Below are 19,518 nucleotides of genomic sequence, written 5' to 3'. Positions count from 1 at the left end.
CTTTCTTTCTTCCTTTCTTCCTTCCTTTCTTTTTTCTTTCTTTCATTTTTTTTTTTTTTTTTTTTTTACAGAAGCTCGCTACAGTGATACATTTCAGGAAATTAGATGTTAATAAAGATCTATTACCTACTCTACATTTCATATTCCAGTTCTGTCAGTATTCCCAGTAACATTTTTAGGATATTTTTCCTCAGTATAAGATCAAGTCAGAATTTTACTACATTCTCCCATTTCTATTTACAATATAAATAGTTCTTCAGTATTTATCTTTCATGACTTATTCAAATAACTAAGGTCAAACACACTTACTAGGTAAATCATTATTCACCCAACAAATTCACATGAATTTTTAATCTGATTGCTCTATGCAGATTTAGTGAGTTCTACCATGGTGGTCTCATAATATTACTTGTATTAACCACTTATATTATAATTCAGTGTTTTTCTTCATTAAAATGTAAACACCTTAAAATATAGTTTTTCTATTCATTTTTACTAGAGTTCCTACACATGGTAAGTACCCCCCCCAAAACTGGCAGAATTTACTAAAATAAATGACTTATTCTATAAACACTTAAAAATTAGATATTAAACCAAAGAAAGATGACTATTTTTGTATTTCTCTGTCCATGTTCTCTTATGCATTAGCTTATTAATCTTTATTACATCCCTGTAAGATAAGCCTTTTTATCATAAACATGGCACAAATAAAGGAAGTGAAGCACAGAGAAGTGAAGTCATGTGCCTAAAAGGTTTAGGAGGTGTAACAATACACCTTCCCCTGAAGCTTTAAACTAGAGACCTCCTAAAAAAGGAAACAATACTTACTCTAAATTTGCTGAAGTCAGAGAGTACATATGTCTTTAGCAATGAAGGACAGACTTGATATTTTCATGTGAATATAAAATTATAAAGAATTTGTAAATTGGGAAATGAGATTATTTTTTCTTCCTATTAAATAATGATTGAAGAATGTTTTAAAAACTAAAATTCATCTTTATAAAGAGGAGTTCATATGAATTAATATGAGGAAAAAAATGAAAAACAAGATTTATTATCAACAATGGGAGGGGACCAATTTGTAAAGAACAAAAAAGAAAAGTGTTTTCTACAAAAGAACTTTAAAGTATTGCTATCAGTAACAGCAATTCAGCAATGTATTTGAAAATAAATTTTAGGCAACTGTGTATGTATGATATCTACAATTTCGCATTATATAAATGTTTTCCCATCTGACCATATAATGTATCTTCTTTGGGGAAATAAAATTCAAAAACTATTTAAATATTAAGTTCACAAATAGATTTTTCTTGTCACTGAAGTAGATAGCCACTTTAAATTAAAACAGTGGCTTAAATCTGGTCTGATATTGTGTTTTATATTCCTAAAGAAAGTGATAACCTTAAGCCAAACTAGTCCAGCCTTATTTCTTATGATTCTCATTCCAAAGTAACAGGAAATTGAGCTTATTTTGAATGAGTACTAATTAGTACTAAAATACTAAATAGTATCATGAAAATCATGTCTCCAATACATGTCCTGAATGTATAAAGAATTTCTATTTATAAATTATTTTAAAATTCTGGTTAGAGAATGGGCAAAGGACTTACATAGATATTTTTCAACAAAAAGGGCCAAAAAGGTACTCAACACCACTAATCCTTACGAAATGAGATGTGCATGGTAGCCAAAAGGTAGAAGGAATCCCAAGAATTCGTCAATAGATGAGCAGATAAACAAAATGTGGTACATATATACAAAAGAATATTGTCATCTCTCATATGTAAGCATCACTGATAATGGTGTTTGTTGTACTAAATTTTCTTCCAGTTTTCTGCATAAGATGTAATTTATTCTTTTATGGTTGATAATTTTTATGCTTTTATTATATTTTATTTTTATGTGGTGCTGAGGATCAAACCCAGTGCCTCACACTTGCTAGGTGAGAACTCTACAAGTGAGCCACAACCACAGCCCAACAATGTTTTCTATTACTGATAAAACTTGCTATTATGAACATTCTTTTCTGTAAATTATTTTAACAATATTTATTGAACACCTACTATGTGCCAGGTACTGTGATTTTTTTTTTCCTAACTGGTTTTACATGACAGTAAAGCAGAATTCATTTTGACACAATGTACACAAATGGAGCATAAATTCTCATTCCTCTCGGTGTACATGGTGCTGAGTCACAGCAGTACTGTAATCATATATATATGCTAATAGTGTCTGTTTAATTGTAATGTCCTTCCCATCCCCAATGCCTCACCCCTCCCTTCACTCTCCTTTGCACTATCCAAAGGTTCTTCATTCTTCCCTACCCCAACTCCCACTGTGGATCAGCATCCATTTATCAGAGAATACATTCAGCCTTTGGTTTCTTGGAATTGGCTTATATCATTTAGCATGATGTTTTCTAGTTCCACCATTACACCTGCAAATGACATAATTTTATTCTTGTGCATGTCTCTTGGTACACTTATGCAGTTAATTACTCTGTAGTACATATTCAGGGATAGAAATGTTTTGTCATCAAGTATGTATATCTTCAAGTTTAAGAAATAATACAAAGCAGTTTTCCTAACTAGTACAGATTTCACTGCTATTAGAATACATAAAAGATCATGTTGCTCTTTATACACATTTTCAATTATTAAGTTTTTTCATATGTGTGTATGTAATGGTATCTTGTGGTTTTAATTTCTATTTCCTTGAGTAGTAATAATGAGCTTGAATATATGTTCACTGGCCATTTGGATAATCTTTTGTGGAGTTATTAAAATTTTTCCCCATTTTAAGTATCTTCTCTTGGCTTATTCTTCCATTTTACACTTCTAATTGTTTTTCAAATTTGCCATGCTTGAATTAAAACTAATGATATTCCATATTTATGCCAAGGATTATAGTTTTGTTGATTACACATGGGTGGTTTCCTTGTAAAAATTATTTAAAACTTTAAAGTACCTAGTAAGAGAGAGTAACTGCTGTCCTTAAATAAGAATCAAAACTAATCAAAGAGTTTCCTTTCTCACTTCAAGTGCCCACGCACTTTCCTTTAATCTTTTAAAAGCAGGAGAGGGACTACCAAAGAGGCATGTGGGAAAAGGAGATTTTCTGGAACCATCCAATCTCATTCCCCTCCACAAGTGCTACTAATTTCCACTGGTTTCAGCTATCATCTGAGCACTTTCATCTGCTTTCAGATTGCTTTTGATTTTTCAGGTGTGATTCCAACAAATATTGTTCACTGAAATTTTCTTCTCAAACATTTTTAAGAAGCAAATGAATTTTCTGCTTGACTATTTTGTACTTGCTTTCTTTTGGGGGAGTTCTGGGGATTAAACTCAGTGGCAACCAATTAATGAGCCACATCTCCAGCCCTATTTTGACTTTTACTTACAAAAAGAGTCTCACTAATTTGCTTGGTGCCTCACCATTGTGGAGGAGGCTGAGTTTGATCTTGTAATCATCCTGCCTCAGCCTTTTGAGCTGCTAGGATTACAGGCACACCTGGCCTAATTTACGTCTTTTGATTGTATTGCTTCAGACAGCCTGTTTACACTTTTTCCATCTAATTGTTTTAGTAAAAATATTAAATAAATGTCAGAATAATTATTGTACATACATTTTAGGCACATAGGCAAGAAATTTATTTGGTGATTTTTTTCTTTTTTGTATACTTTGATTTTGCTGTCAGCAGTGAAAACTGAACCCAAGAGTGCTCTACCTCTGACCTGCATCCCCAGTTTTTTTTTTGTTGTTGTTTAATATTGAGATAGTTGCCCATCCTGGCTTCCAACTTTCAATCCTTATGCCACAAGCCTCCTGTGTTTCTGGAATTAAAAGGATATATCACCCTGCATAGCTCATTAGGGGATGTCTACTGGATACTTACCTATCCCAAGAATTCTCTACTTGGTATGGTGGGTCACACCTTTAGTAATGCCAGCTACTTGGGAGGATGGAAGATCACAACTTTGAGGCCAGCGTCAACAAATAAAAACAAAAATTAAAAATAAAAATAAAAAGGTCTGGGGATATGGCTTCAATCCTCACTACTTCCAAACGAAAAAAAAAAAATCATTGAGAAATATTACACATATTGCGGAAATAATCCTTACATAATTTGATTGCACATATCTTCATGAAAGCTAATCACTTCATAAAGAATACATAAATATAGTGCAGTCTTAATATGAATAATACATACATTACCCCAGATATCTACTTAGTTTCTTAAAACATGTCTAGATTATGTACAGTTCTTCTTAGAAGTCCTATCATTGGACTTATACTTGTCTTCTATATTTATCAACATTGCAATAATCCTTATTTTACTATATAGTACAAATATTTTCCCTATGTGGATAATTACACTGTTGTTCGTATAGCCACTTAAGTCTACATATAAGATTAAGATATTTGACTATGGTGGCTTGACTCAGCCTAAAGCCACAGCTACTTTTGTCACCAATCCCTCACTAGATCTCTTGACACTTGGCAAATGTGATTAAGACTAATATGTATATTCTAAATACATATAAAGTCTTAGCCCTAATTGTGAAAGAAATAATACTATACTGCACAGTAAAAAAAAAAAAAAAAAAAAAAAAAAAAAAACACTCAACTTAAAAGTTACTTTCTTTTAAAGATATTTTTTAGTTCTTGATTGACATTTATTTTATTCATTTAAATGTGCTGAGAATCAAAGCCAGTGCCTCATACAAGCAGGGTAATTGCACTTACTTGCCCACGACAATTATTTTCTTAAGAAGTTAAAATAACATGAAACTTTAGAGCAATATCATGCATAAAATTATTACATAAATAAATCAACAATTAAAAGACTAATATTGTGTGTCTCTAAAAGTTCATTTCAAAAAGTAAACTCTTCTATCACATTGGTAACTCAAGATTTCACTGTGAAATAACAGATAAATTTTCCTGTCTATCTATTCAATGGAAATTACCTGAACATAAGAAAGATATTTCTCCAAATTTTCTGGAAAGTTGATTACACACACACACACACACACACACACACACACACATTTAGCCATAAGATATTTTATTTTTGTGAATAAAATGTATATAAAATACTATGACCAGTTCAAAAAATAGATTTCAGACGTCATAAATTTATTTCCTGTAAGGCCCAGGAAGTTTTTGCCTTACCTTTAATATTTTCAAAATAATGAAAACCGTCACCAGCATAAGGTGAGGAAGGACATAACGAACTGCTTCCTTAAACTCATCAGCAATGGACTGCAAAGCAAAAAAAACAAAAAAAAAACAAAAACAAATACAAAAAACATAATAATGTTCCTCTGACATCAAAGATACATAATCACCATTCCTAACAAATAGTTTTTAACCTATATAATACAAGATTGTCAAAACTATAATGAAAAAAAATAAGCTACACTGAAACTCAAGTACCATAAATTACGTTTTGCCTCTCCTTTTCCCACTTAAGATAACTTCTTTTCCCACTTTATTAGATATATATATACATTTTATCCTCTAGGGTAGGGCTAATAACTCTCACAAAAGACTTCCGAAGGTTTTCTTTAAACATTTGAGCTTCCATATACCCTAAAGGAATTCTAAAATGCTGCATACTCTCTTGCACATTTTCATGTTGTAATTAGAAATGTTTGAAGTTTAAATACCAATAAAGGGTGTATGTGAAGAGATGATGTTTAATATAAATGTAACTTAAGTATATTTTACCAATGACTGAATAAATTTCAGACTAAAGCCATTTAACATATGAAATATTTGTTATATAATTTAATTGACAAAGCCGATCTTCAATTGATATAACAAGTAGACAGGTCATATATTTGTCAGAAAGCCTGAGTTGATTAGATTTTAAAAAAAACATATTAATACCCTGGTCTCAAGGAGTAAAAGCATAAGGAAGGATCTAAAATTGTTTCTACCATAGTACATCCAGGTATGAGAATTGTACATGCTTACCCTCTTAAATATAGTCAATAAATAATGAAGCACTCTTTTTAAAAAGTTAATAATCATCTTTGAAATCAAATCTTTTTCTTTATTTTTTAGTTTTACATGGATGCAGTATCTTTATTCTGTATATTTACTTTTATGTGGTGTGGAGGATAAAATCCAGTGCCTCACATGTGGGAGGGAATTGGTCTACCACTGAGTCACACCCCAGCCACCCATATATTGTTTCTTAATTCATAGGTACTCAGATAAACGTGACAAGGCAGAGGCACATATGGCATTTAAATACCAAGATCTTTTACCATTATCACCCCAAATCTTTCTTTTGGATATTCTTAGTTTGTACTCAATGAATTATTAGTAGAAATCCTTTTTGTTTCGTTTTCACTGCAGCCCTGGGGATTTTTACATGTTGGATCAGTGTCTAAAAGGAAATTCGATATGGCAAGGTATAATGCATAAGAGAAGTTGGAAAGAACAATGTAAAATATACAGGCAAGATCTCAGACAAACTAGGAACTGATTCCCTTAAAGATCTTATTATCTTTAAAGATTTTATTATCTTTTCAAGAACTTTCAGGTATACCTAGGGATAGGTATACCCAGGTGTTAAACACTACTACTCTGTAGAATACATGATTTTCAAAGGGGCTCCGGACGTCGGGGCCGGGGAACCAGGACCGAGCGCGCGTCCCCGTCCCCAGGGCGCAAGGGCGCTGCGGGCAGGAAGGGGCCCCGAGCGGAGCCCAGCGTGTTGCCCGTCGGGGTCGGCCTCGGGGGGCGCCTGGTGGGGCGCCTGGTGGCCGGGCTGCGCGGGGCGCTGGGCCTGCGGCGCGTGGGGCGCGGCCGGACCTGGACCATGGACCATGCTTCTACTAGCTGCCTTTGCAGCAGTGTTGCACTGGAGCCATATAACACACCTGTTTGAAAATGATCGTCATTTTTCTCACCTCTCAACATTGGAAAGGGAGATGGCTTTTCGCACTGAAATGGGGCTATATTATTCTTACTTCAAGACTATTGTGGAAGCCCCCTCATTTTTGAATGGAGTATGGATGATTATGAATGATAAACTGACTGAATACCCTCTTGTTATTAATACATTAAAAAGGTTAATCTTTACCCTGAGGTAATCTTGGCCAGCTGGTACCGAATTTATACCAAATTAATGGACATGATTGGTATTCAAACCAAGATATGTTGGACAGTTACCAGAGGAGAAGGACTCAGTCCTATTGAAAGTTGTGAAGGATTGGGAGATCCTGCTTGCTTTTATGTTGCTGTAATTTTTATTTTAAATGGACTAATGATGACATTATTCTTCATATACGGCACATATTTAAGTGGAAGTCGATTGGGAGGCCTGTTACAGTGTTATGCTTCTTTTTCAATCATGGAGAGTGTACCCGTGTGATGTGGACACCGCCTCTCCGCGAAAGCTTTTCGTATCCTTTCCTTGTACTTCAGATGTTGCTTGTGACTCATATTCTCAGGGCTACAAAAGTTTATAGAGGAAGCTTGATTGCGCTCTGCATTTCCAATATATTTTTCATGCTTCCATGGCAGTTTGCTCAGTTTGTACTTCTTACTCAGATCGCATCATTATTTGCAGTATATGTTGTGGGGTATATTGATATATATATAAATTATGGAAGATCATTTATATACACATGATTTCTCTTGCACTTTGTTTTGTTTTGATGTTTGGGAACTCAATGTTGTTAACATCCTACTACGCTTCCTCTTTGGTAATTATTTGGGGCATGCTGGCATTGAAACCACATTTTGTGAAAATAAATGTGTCTGAGCTTAGGTAATGGATTATCCAAGGATGTCTTTGGTTGTTTGGAACCATTATACTCAAATATTTGACATCTAGACTCTTTGGAATTGCAGATGATGCTCATATTGGCAACTTATTAACATCAAAATTCTTCAGTTATAAGGATTTTGATACTTTATTGTATACCTGTGCAGCAGAGTTCGACTTTATGGAAAAGTAGACTCCTCTGAGATATACAAAGACTTTGTTGCTCCCAGCTGTACTTGTAGTATTCATTGCCATCATTAGAAAGATTATTAGTGATATGTGGAGCATCTTAGCTAAACAACAGACACATATAAGAAAACGTCAGTTTGATCATGGAGAGCTGGTTTATCGTGCATTGCAACTGTTAGCTTATACAGCCCTTGGCATTTTGATTATGAGACTAAAACTCTTCTTGACACCACACATGTGTGTTATGGCTTCCTTGATCTGCTCTAGACAGTTATTTGGATGGCTCTTTTGCAAAGTACATCCTGGTGCTGTTGTTTTTGCTGTACTAGCAACAATGTCAATTCAAGGTTCAGCGAATCTTCAAACCCAATGGAATATTGTAGGGGAGTTCAGCAATTTGCCACAAGAAGAACTTATAGAATGGATCAAATATAGTACCAAACCACATGCAGTGTTTGCAGTGCCATGCCCACTATGGCAAGTGTGAAGTTGTCTGCCCTTCGTCCGGTTGTGAACCATCCACATTATGAAGATGCAGGCTTGAGAGCCAGAACGAAAATAGTATACTCAATGTATAGTCGAAAAGCAACTGAAGAAGTGAAGCAAGAATTGGTAAAGTTAAAAGTGAATTATTACATTCTAGAAGAGTCATGGTGTATAAGAAGATCCAAGCCTGGTGGCAGCATGCCTGAAATTTGGGATGTGGAAGATCCTGCCAGTGTTGGGAAAACTCCCTTGTGTAATCTCTTGGTGAAGGAATCAAAGCCTCACTTCACCACTGTATTCCAGAACAGTGTTTACAAAGTTCTAGAAGTTATAAAAGAATGACTACTACTTCATGACCTGCCTCCTACAGAGAATTACATCAGTAATGGTTTTAATGTTTTGCTAATAAGTCATGTATTGTTTTTAATTCAAATCCCCCAAATTTTTATAGGTAACTGTTTTCAAACAGAAAACATTTTATTTGGTAAATTTGAATGTTATTCTGATTGTGAAAATGGCATATACCCTCATCAGTTGGTTACCATTTTAATGCACCCCTTAAAATTTGCTATGCAAGTGAGTATATGCTTGTACTTGACTTCAATATTTGTGCTAAAGTGAGCAAAGCCAGCTGTGTAAAAATATATGATGGTCATGACAAAAGCGATATGAAAATGTAATCAGTTCTGAATCCTGTTGGGGCTTCCCTTACAGTTTGTGGCCTGTTAACGCCCCTTGCTTACTTTTTCGCCTCCTGCTCTTGTCTTTGGACAGTGCAGTGTTCATGTAGGTTTTCAGTCCTGCCAGCCCTCTCATTACTTGAGTTCTAGTAAATGGCACAAATGTGGGTATTTGCTTTCTGGAATTATCTATTCATCTCAGTTCCTCGTGTTCATTTTCTTCTCTATTGCTCTTGTGAATGAGGTCTTTTCTTCCCATTTTTAATCCAGACTCTTGAAGCTAATGGTTAGGACCAAATCCCTCTAACTTCCAACCATATGGCATTCTTGTGTCTCTATACCACTCACAAGGTTTTTTCAGATAAGTGCTATTTACCCAAGTTGCTTATCAAGTACTTATACTTAGTAAAAAATAATAATAATAATAATAATAATGGTAACTGTCTTTACTTAGTAAAAAATAATAATAATAAAAATAATAATAATGGTAACTGTATTTTTCTCATTTTTAGTATTATTCAAATGTTTATATTTTAATGACTTTAAACCACTTTAAATTTTTTTTCATGTTTAATTCTAGTTTAAAAAAAAAAAAACAAACTATTTTAAACAACCCCAAATATACTGCATCTACAAACTAATGTATATTCAGGTTGACATATAGTAGACTGTAGCATATGGTAATTCTTCTTTTACTACTAAGATACAATGAAACATGACTAATTTTTTCTGTCAAAAAAGTAAATGAATAATGATAAACAAAACAAAACAAAACAAAAAATAAAATTAATATTTATACTATGGACAACAGTATGAAATGAAAACATCCACTGTATTTGGCAAATTAAGTTAATTTTTACAGGTAGATTTTAATATTATATCCTGATTACAACAGAGATGATAGTGTTTTGAGGGGAAGGGTAAAAAATAATACAAAGATTACTGACTGTAGAGGGAACAAATGGAAGTATGGAGTAACTAGAGTAAAGAAATGTTGAATGGTTTTATTCTTTGAAGACAATACAGAGTTGATTATCATATTTTGAGAAGAAAGAGCTACTCTAGATGGAGAATTTGCTATAGCTAATAAGTAGTCAAGTATCACTTATGTCAATGAAACATACAGGGGTTAACAGAATAAAAATTTTTCCTCTCTTCACTTATTTCCATTTTATCTAAATGCTTTATTAAACCAAGAAATCTGTGTCTTCCAACTAACTTCAGTATTTATCTCCTTTAAATTGTAGACCTGATAGTGAAACTGATGTGAGAATGCAAGAGGCTATTCTCATTTCTTTATGATTTCTCCAAGTCATCCTACTGGGAATATAATACTGAAATAGCTCACAGATCCATCTCTATACTCTCATTCAGAATATATTGGATTCTTCTGGGTATTCCCACCATCATATGAAAACTAAATAATTTTTTCTTGCACCTGTTGTCACCTCTGACTCTTTACTGCATGCTGAATATTTTTTCCAGGTATCCTATGTTGATTTAGGTAGAGTCACAATTTTACAATTGAATTTTTGTTCACATATTCTAATTAAATTAAACTTATTTTTTTTTACATTTGCCAGGTCCTTGCATGTTTTATAATATAAAGAGAAAAATATATTTGTAGAGCTATCTACATTATGCAAGTGCAGAAATATTTTGAAAATACAAAAAAGTTTCTAAATATTTGTGGTATTTACTCAAAATTATTTAATTCATTATCTGATTAAATAATGTATTGATATGTTAAAACTATCAATTTTGAATGATCAGAAATAAATAACTAAATAATATACTTGTTATTTTTGGAGATTAAGTTCGGTATAGTCACCTCAAATGTTCAATTTATGAACACGGAACTACTATTCTTGTGGGAAATAAAAGGTTGATTTTCTGAGGACTGATATCTCCATTTTCATCAACATATAAAAACATAACCTTGTTTTATGAATGTTTTTATTCTAGAATTTACCTCAGGTAATAGGAACAATTTTGGCAGACAAGTTAGCTTCTCCAGGTGTATATAACTGCAAGCCAATGGTTAACTGAAACTGGGCATACATGATCACCCCAATACTTCATGACAATGTGAAATTGTGTCAAACCGCTCATGCTCCAGAGACTACACCCTTTCTCAGTTTTCTTTTTCCCTATTCTATTTCACCGTCTTCTTTAAAGGTTATTACTTAATTTTTCTTGCAGAACATTTTCTCAAAATTTATTAATGCACAAAACAACAACAATAACAAAAGAAAACTGCATCTAGGTACCCAACCTAAGATAGCCATCAACACTTCATTGAATCACAGTGCATTGTTTTCTTCTTCATGTGAGTTTTCACCTTGGCTAAAGATCACTGAGTTAGGTGTTTTTTTTTTTGTTGTTGTTGTTGTTGTTGCTGTTGATGTACATGCTCTAAATTCCTCACTCTCTGTGGCATCATGATGCTCTTTTTAAATTAATTTTGATTGCTGCCTTTTTTCAGGGGAGGGAGATGCTCTTGGAAAATATGTTTTTTCATTACTTGTAATTTTCCTTTATGAAACAGGTTACATAAAAACATAGTAGTCCTTGATTCTTGCCAGTTTATCTACAAAATTTAGAAGATGTAATGTCATACAATAAATGTTCAATAAAAGTTTTGAACAGGTGACTGTAAAAGGCAATGAAAGTGTGTCCATAGATTTCATGGAAAGGGTTTTTTACTCTAATATATATTTTTTTTTTGCAAAACCTGTCCCTAATGGTTCTAGAAAAATCACATACTCATAATTTCCTCCTAACGTCTTAGATGCTGTTTTCAGGCTAATTTATGTAGGCAAATAGATCTGGAACCATGGTGAAGAATCTGTATACCGATTTTACAAACAGCTCTTACTGTTTTTTCCATCACATAGTACTTCCCTACCTTCTCATTGTATTTCAGTTTAAAAAGGTTTTAGGGGAAGTGTGATATGGGCCATGAATAATTCACATGATGATTGAAGTCTGCATATTCCTTTTCTCATTTGGAAATTTTTAGGAGACTTAAAACTTTTTCAAAATCTCATTCTGATTGAATAAATTATATGGTAAATTTACTGGTATCTGATTTCCATAGTGAGATAGTCAGGATTATTTACAGAAATAGAAAAAAAAACATTGTATCCACACACCACACATTCATTCTTGTACAGTCATAAATATGACTTATGTTAAGAAATTGGCTTATGCAATTATAAAGGCTGAGGAGTTGTAGGATCTGCAGTAGGCAAGCTGGGGATATAGAAGAGGAAGAGGGAAGATAAGTTACAGTCTAAACATCAGACAATTCAAGATCAAAGAATAACTGATGTTTCAGTTTTTGTCCAACGGCAGAAACAAAGCAGAAAAAGATGTTTCTGTTCAGGTAATCAGGTGTGAGGAGCTCCTTATTACTTACTCAGTTAATCATAATATTTTGTTCTATTCAAACATTCAAATTGGGTAAGAGCTACCACAGTAAAAATGGTAATCTGCTTTCACACTCTACTGATTCAAATCAGTCTCATTAAAAATCACCTTCAGCCTGGCGTGATTCCGTCCTGCACGTCTCTTTAGAGCAGCCACCCATTTTCCGTCCGCCTTCTCTCCCACCTAAGTGCGTGCTACCACCCCATGGAAGATTCGATGGATATGGACATGAGCCCCCTGAGGCCCCAGAACTACCTTTTCGGTTGTGAGCTAAAAGCTGACAAAGATTATCACTTTAAGGTGGATAATGATGAAAATGAGCACCAGTTATCATTAAGAACGGTCAGTTTAGGGGCTGGTGCAAAGGATGAATTGCACATTGTTGAAGCAGAGGCAATGAATTATGAAGGCAGTCCAATTAAATTAACACTGGCAACATTGAAAATGTCAGTACAGCCAACTGTTTCCCTTGGGGGCTTTGAAATCACACCACCTGTGGTCTTAAGGTTGAAGTGCAGTTCAGGGCCTGTGCATATTAGTGGCCAGCACTTAGTAGCTGTGGAGGAAGATGCAGAGTCAGAAGATGAAGAGGAAGAGGATGTGAAACTCTTAAGTGTATCTGGAAAGCGATCTGCCCCTGGAGGTGGTAGCAAAGTTCCCCAGAAAAAAGTAAAACTTGCTGCTGATGAAGATGTCGATGATGATGAAGATGATGATGATGAAGATGAAGATGATGATGATGATGATTTTGATGATGAGGAAACTGAAGAAAAAGCTCCAGTGAAGAAATCTATACGAGATACTCCAGCCAAAAATGCACAAAAATCGAACCAGAATGGAAAAGACTCAAAACCAACAACACCAAGATCAAAAGGTCAAGAATCCTTCAAAAACAGGAAAAAACTCCAAAAACACCAAAAGGACCTAGTTCTGTAGAAGACATAAAAGCAAAAATGCAAGCAAGTATAGAAAAAGCACATTGAACAGCCCTGGGCACTACTGGTAAATTAAGCCCAAAGATGGGGAGAAAGGAAAAGGAGAGACAAATATAGTCCATACTGAGTATCATCAACAATCCAGGCTGAAGTCTTCTATTTTAATCTCAATCCCCTTTCCTGATTTGCCACCCACACCCACTTGCAGGCTGGAAGCAATCTCTCTTGATTTCCTAAAGCACTTTTGACTGCTGTGAATTCAGTTGAACCTTATATACTGCTCTCTTGTGCATATGCCTCATCATCTCTTGGACCATGTTTTAATCACCTTTGTATCTCCTTAGCTGCTCAATAAATATTTGAATGAATCAAAAAAAAAATCACCTTCATGTGCATCATCCGAATAATATTTGACCAAACATCTGGGGACAAGTGGCCAAGAGAAATCCAAGCATAAACTTAATCACTAGAAATGCACATGCATGCTTATTCACAAATAAATTTTATTATATTTTCATTTCCTGAATGCCACTGATTGAAAGAAAAGTGAGATCATTTTAAAATTATGTTAGCCACTGATTTAAAGACAAATGAGATCATTTTACAATTATGTTAGCCATAATATACTTAGATATTTTTAATTTATATATACACACAAGTCTCACTCTGATTATTGTATCTTCATCACTTAGATATAGCAAAAAAAAAAAAAAATACCAAATTTCAAGGCTTTGAACATAAAACTGTGTAACCAAAATCTGGTATTTTTTCTCCAAGTAAGAAATTTAGATATTTAATGATCAAATCTCATCATTCTGTGTACAGCTTATATTAATTTCTTCATTATTGTCTTTATTTTATGTTCTTTATCATTTGATTATGAGTCATAAGTATTTTTCATCCTGTTTCATTGGAAAATGATAGACTAAAATCTTATTAGAAATGAGACAATTTAGTAACATATTGTGTTAATTTTAAGAGAAAATGAATCTTTTAATTTGCCTTCGGATCCATGTTTCTTATTTAGAGATATGGAGCATAATATTTTATGGGATATTATGCATTGTATTATGAATTGTATACATTGTTGTATCTTTTTATTGCACTCTTTTATATAAAAAAGACATTCACACTACAGTTTATTTCCTAATATAAGAAAAATATTTTGATTTCACTGTGAAGCCATGCATTTCATCATTGCACCCTCTGTATACAATCTTGTTTACATTCTATATAAAAACACAATTTTATATACAAAAGTCACAGTGCAATTAGGCTCCTATGTGGAAACAACCAGAGTCACCAAACCAGTGAGCTATATCCCCATTTCTTTTAATTTTATTTTTTTAAATTTTTAGACAAGTTCTAAGTTGCTGAGACTGTCCTTGAACGTGTAATCCTCCTGCCTCAGGCTTCTGAGTTGTTGGGATTGCAGGCATGCATCACTATGCCTAGCTGAATTTACATTTTACAAATAAATTGGCATGAATATTTACATGTACCTATATTTTTGTATTGAAGGATTTTGGTAAAATTACTGAATGATAGAAGATGTGCATTGAAAATATTACGTGTTTCACAGTTGTAAGCAGGTATTTGCATTGTGTTTCTGATTTCAAAGAAATTCTTCTGAAGATTATGAACAATCTCACTTTAGATTAATTTGTTTTTTAAACAAAGGTACCAATATTTTATATCTGAGGAAAATTTTCCAACTTTTTGTTAGTAATATTTTTAGACATGAGTAGGTTTTGAACTACATCACAATTTTGTATAAAATTGTTTTTTACGTAATTCTGACAGACCCTATTTAATGTTCTTCCAAAACTTTCCTGATTCTATTAAATGAAATTTGGAGCAAGTACAGATATAAGATGTCCAAATTTGGAGTAAAATCAAGATTTTGTCAGAAAAAAAGAAAGAATATAGTCACTAGGAGGAATGAGCAGAAGATGCCAAATTGAGCAGAAATTTTATTCAAAATGTGATGAAATAGGGGATCCGTTACCGCTTCCCCGGCCGCCGCCATTGTCGCGCTCGGAGCCCCTCAGTGCAGGCGGCCCAGGCGGAGCCAGCAGCGGCGGGATGGCAGACGCTGACAAGCCCGAGGTGGTCGGGCCGCTGGCGACGACAGCCCTCAGCAGCTGCCCGCAGAGTCTCAGGGTGAATCGCGGGGAGAATCGCTCCCCCCGGAGCCAGAGAAGCAGCCTCCGCAGCACAGCAGTAGCTCCAATGGCGTTAAAATTACTGGGGGATTGAACCCAGAGGTGCTTTACCACTGAGGGAGAATGATGAATCAGTGAAAGAAGAAAAATCTGACTTAAAAGAAAAATCTTCAGGAAATAAGAAGGCCAATAGATTTCATCCTTATTCAAAAGACAAGCATTTGGGCACTGGAGAAAAGAAGGGTCCAAATCGTAACAGAGTTTTCATTAGCAACATCCCGTATGATATGAAATGCCAAGCTATTAAAGATCTAATGAGAGAAAAAGTTGGTGAGGTTACATACGTGGAGCTCTTTAAGGATGCGGAAGGAAAATCAAGGGGTTGTGGTGTTGTTGAATTCAAAGATGAAGAATTTGTAAAGAAAGCACTAGAAACTATGAACAAATATGATCTTAGTGGAAGACCCCTTAATATTAAAGAGGATCCTGACGGAGAAAATGCTCGTAGGGCATTGCAACGAACAGGAGGATCATTTCCAGGAGGACATGTCCCTGATATGGGATCGGGGTTGATGAATTTACCACCTTCCATTCTCAATAATCCAAATATTCCTCCTGAGGTTATCAGTAATTTGCAGGCTGGTAGACTTGGTTCTACAATTTTTGTTGCTAATCTTGACTTCAAAGTTGGTTGGAAGAAGCTAAAGGAAGTGTTCAGCATAGCTGGAACTGCAAAGCGGGCAGATATTAAAGAAGACAAAGATGGAAAGAGCAGAGGAATGGGCACTGTCACTTTTGAGCAAGCAATTGAAGAAGTTCAAGCAATTTCTATGTTCAATGGGCAGTTTTTATTTGATAGACCTATGCATGTGAAAATGGATGACAAGTCTGTCCCTCATGAAGACTACCGTTCACATGGTAGTAAAACACCACAATTACCACGTGGTCTTGGAGGCATTGGAATGGGACTTGGTCCAGGTGGACAGCCTATTAGTGCTAGCCAATTGAACATAGGTGGTGTAATGGGAAATTTAGGTCCAAGTGGAATTGGGTTTGGTGGTCTGGAAGCAATGAATAGCATGGGAGGATTTGGTGGAGTTGGCCGAATGGGAGAGCTATACCGTGGGGCGATGACTAGTAGCATGGAGCGAGATTTTGGACGTGGTGATATTGGAATAAATCGAGGCTTTGGAGATTCCTTTGGTAGACTTGGCAGTGCAATGATTGGAGGGTTTGCAGGAAGAATAGGAGCTTCTAACATGGGTCCAGTAGGATCTGGAATAAGTGGTGGAATGGGTGGCATGAACAGTGTGACTGGAGGAATGGGGATGGGACTAGACCGCATGAGTTCCAGCTTTGATAGAATGGGACCAGGTATAGGAGCTATACTGGAAAGGAGCATCGATATGGATCGAGAAATTGATGTTCGCTTGGATCGTAATGCATAATTTCAAACCACGGTTGGAACATTCCTTCATCTGTTTTGCTGAATCTACTAGTAAAAGTCATTTTTTTAGTAATACTGTATGCTTACAAAAGCTGTAAAAATGAACTTTTAAAATTCCCACCAGCTTTTAACAGTATAATGTTAAAAATATACTGTGATTTTTGTTAATCTCAAGTTTGGGTTTCCTAAAGACAGCAAGTCTGGTCATTCAGTTTAAATGAATGGTTATACTGTTTTTAATGAAATAAGCCATTTTCTTCTTGTTTTCAGTATGACATAGTAGTGTTTGTTCTAGTTTCCCCAGCCTTTATCAACTTATTGTAAGGTAAATGATAAATGGTTTTTTCATAACTTGTGTTTTATAATATGTAATTGTTCATGAAAAGAAAGGGCTCAGACAAATTAGGATGTGATTTTGGTTGGTTTTAAATTGCTTTTCTGTGGTGATAAAGAATTACTATTAAGTAAGTTTTAGATTCTGAAGTTTAGGATGTTTTTATTTGACTTAAATGAAGAAATGGGTTTTTCCTTCTCTACCACCCCCACCATTCACATTTTCCACATTAACACTATTAAGAAAAATCAATCTCCACAGCCCCTTATTTTATTATTTCCAATTATTCCAAGTTCATATAGAACTGATAACGAAGCAAGTCCAATGTATAATAACAGGCAGACAGCTCCCAACCTTCTGTCTAATTTCCAACCATTAAAGTGAACTTCTAAAAAAAGAAAAATAATGGAAATGTTAAGAGAAATGGTTATGTAAGTGAGTCCTTTGCTGTTTACTTCTACAGGAGCTGATTCATTTATAAAAGCAGTTTTAATAAGCCAGGGAACACCTTGGCATAGCATATCAAACACATTGGATCCTACAATGTTAGACATAGCCATGTCTCCTTTACCTGCAAAAGAAAAGCATGTTGTTAAAATGTGCATATAATACTGTTTTATGACTAATCTTCATAAGAAAAAACACTGGGTACTTTTTTGTTGTTGGTAGTTTGGGAAAATTGTTAGAGCAAGTCTTATTGAATTTGTATTTTTAAATTTTTCTTGGGTTAGTATTTAAGTTTAACATTTATTTAATAATGATTATCTTTATTTATTAAACCATTTTCAATAAGATGTAGCTTACTCATTGCTTTTCATTTTAATTTAGTTAATTACCATTTAATGCACAATTCAGTTAAATCATATGGGGAATTAGATTGAATGAAATTAATTTGCTATGATATAATAAACTTGTCCCTTGAGTCAATTTTTTTTTCTTCAAAAGTATGTTACTGAAGAAATAAATATTTTTCACATTACCTTGACTCAAGTGTATTTAGCTAAGCTTAAAGAAAGGGCACTGCAGCTTCCAGGTCTTACCTTTTCTTGCAACCAGCACACTTGCAACTGTATCTGGTATGCTTGTTCCTGCTGCTAATAGAGTAAGGCCCATTACTGTGTCTGGAATTTCTAGTGTTTCCCCTGTAAGACACCATAATTATAAGTTATAAATCTTACAGATGAGCTAACCACTCTCTTAGATATTTCAGATATTTCCTCTTTGTTCAAAAACAAAATAGGCATGTTTAGATTTCTGAATCAATGTGTATTTACTTAGTTTTTAGCTAGCAAAATCTTTGAATTGAGTTGGTAATTTGGGTAACCCAGGTAGTACCGATTTTTAATGACATTTGTAAAGATATTTAGCAGCCGCAATTTTACCAATGAGAAATGTTCGTTCCCCATTTGGTATTTTTATAGAAGTTGTAGATGTTCACTGTTATTGGGGTTGTTGTTTACTTAATATATGCTAATGAGACTGATCATTTTCTTTTTTTAAAAAATATTTTCTTAACATAGTGAGTTAAGCCAACTCTCAATTTGAGCTACAAATGAGTAAACATGTATGTATTTTAAAAGTCCTACTTTAAACATATACCTTAATTTGGTGTTTTCCTTGGGAAAGTCCAACAATCTTAGAAGAAAACAAATTTTTTTTTGTTTTTGAGTCTAACATATAGTCCCAACTCATTAATAATTTCATTATATTTGATGTCAGTTTAACATTTTTTCAGGAATGTGCTTGTTCTTGGTAACAGAACCAAAGGGTAGTTAAAATGAAAAAAAAGAAAGGGACATGTAACTAACTGAAAACACAGTTTAGAATATTTTTTCTGTATTCCCCCCCCCAATAATGCTAGTTGTAATAATTTATAAAGTAGCCTATTTCTTGCATGTTCATTTTCTTGGTATTGGAATTGGTTGTTAATTTTTGTTACTTGAGTTCATATGTACATTAATAACACTATTATTTATAATCTTAGGGGCTGTTCTGTGATCTCTTACTTGGTTTTGCTTTTTTCATGTTTTTCTATTATCAAATATGTTCTTAATTTGAAAA

At 34.2% G+C, this 19,518-nt stretch overlaps 1 protein-coding gene and 2 pseudogenes across 1 annotated transcript; all 3 read left to right on the top strand.

The window, feature by feature from the left end:
- Window positions 1-6,614: 6,614 nt before the first annotated feature.
- On the top strand, window positions 6,615-8,837 carry LOC143388896 (protein C-mannosyl-transferase DPY19L1 pseudogene; annotated as a pseudogene).
- Window positions 8,838-12,702: 3,865 nt separating this feature from the next.
- LOC143388822 (nucleophosmin pseudogene) lies at window positions 12,703-13,779 on the top strand (annotated as a pseudogene).
- A 1,817-nt stretch (window positions 13,780-15,596) lies between these two features.
- Window positions 15,597-17,124, top strand: LOC143388895 (myelin expression factor 2-like). Its single transcript, XM_076842339.1, is given in 3 exon segments — window positions 15,597-15,626; window positions 15,629-15,756; window positions 15,795-17,124. Coding segments are annotated over 3 exon segments (1,488 nt in total).
- Window positions 17,125-19,518: the final 2,394 nt, after the last annotated feature.

Source organism: Callospermophilus lateralis, unplaced genomic scaffold, assembly GCF_048772815.1.
Source record: "Callospermophilus lateralis isolate mCalLat2 unplaced genomic scaffold, mCalLat2.hap1 Scaffold_45, whole genome shotgun sequence".
Classification (NCBI taxonomy): Eukaryota; Metazoa; Chordata; class Mammalia; order Rodentia; family Sciuridae; genus Callospermophilus; species Callospermophilus lateralis.
This window is presented reverse-complemented; position numbering and strand designations above follow the sequence as displayed.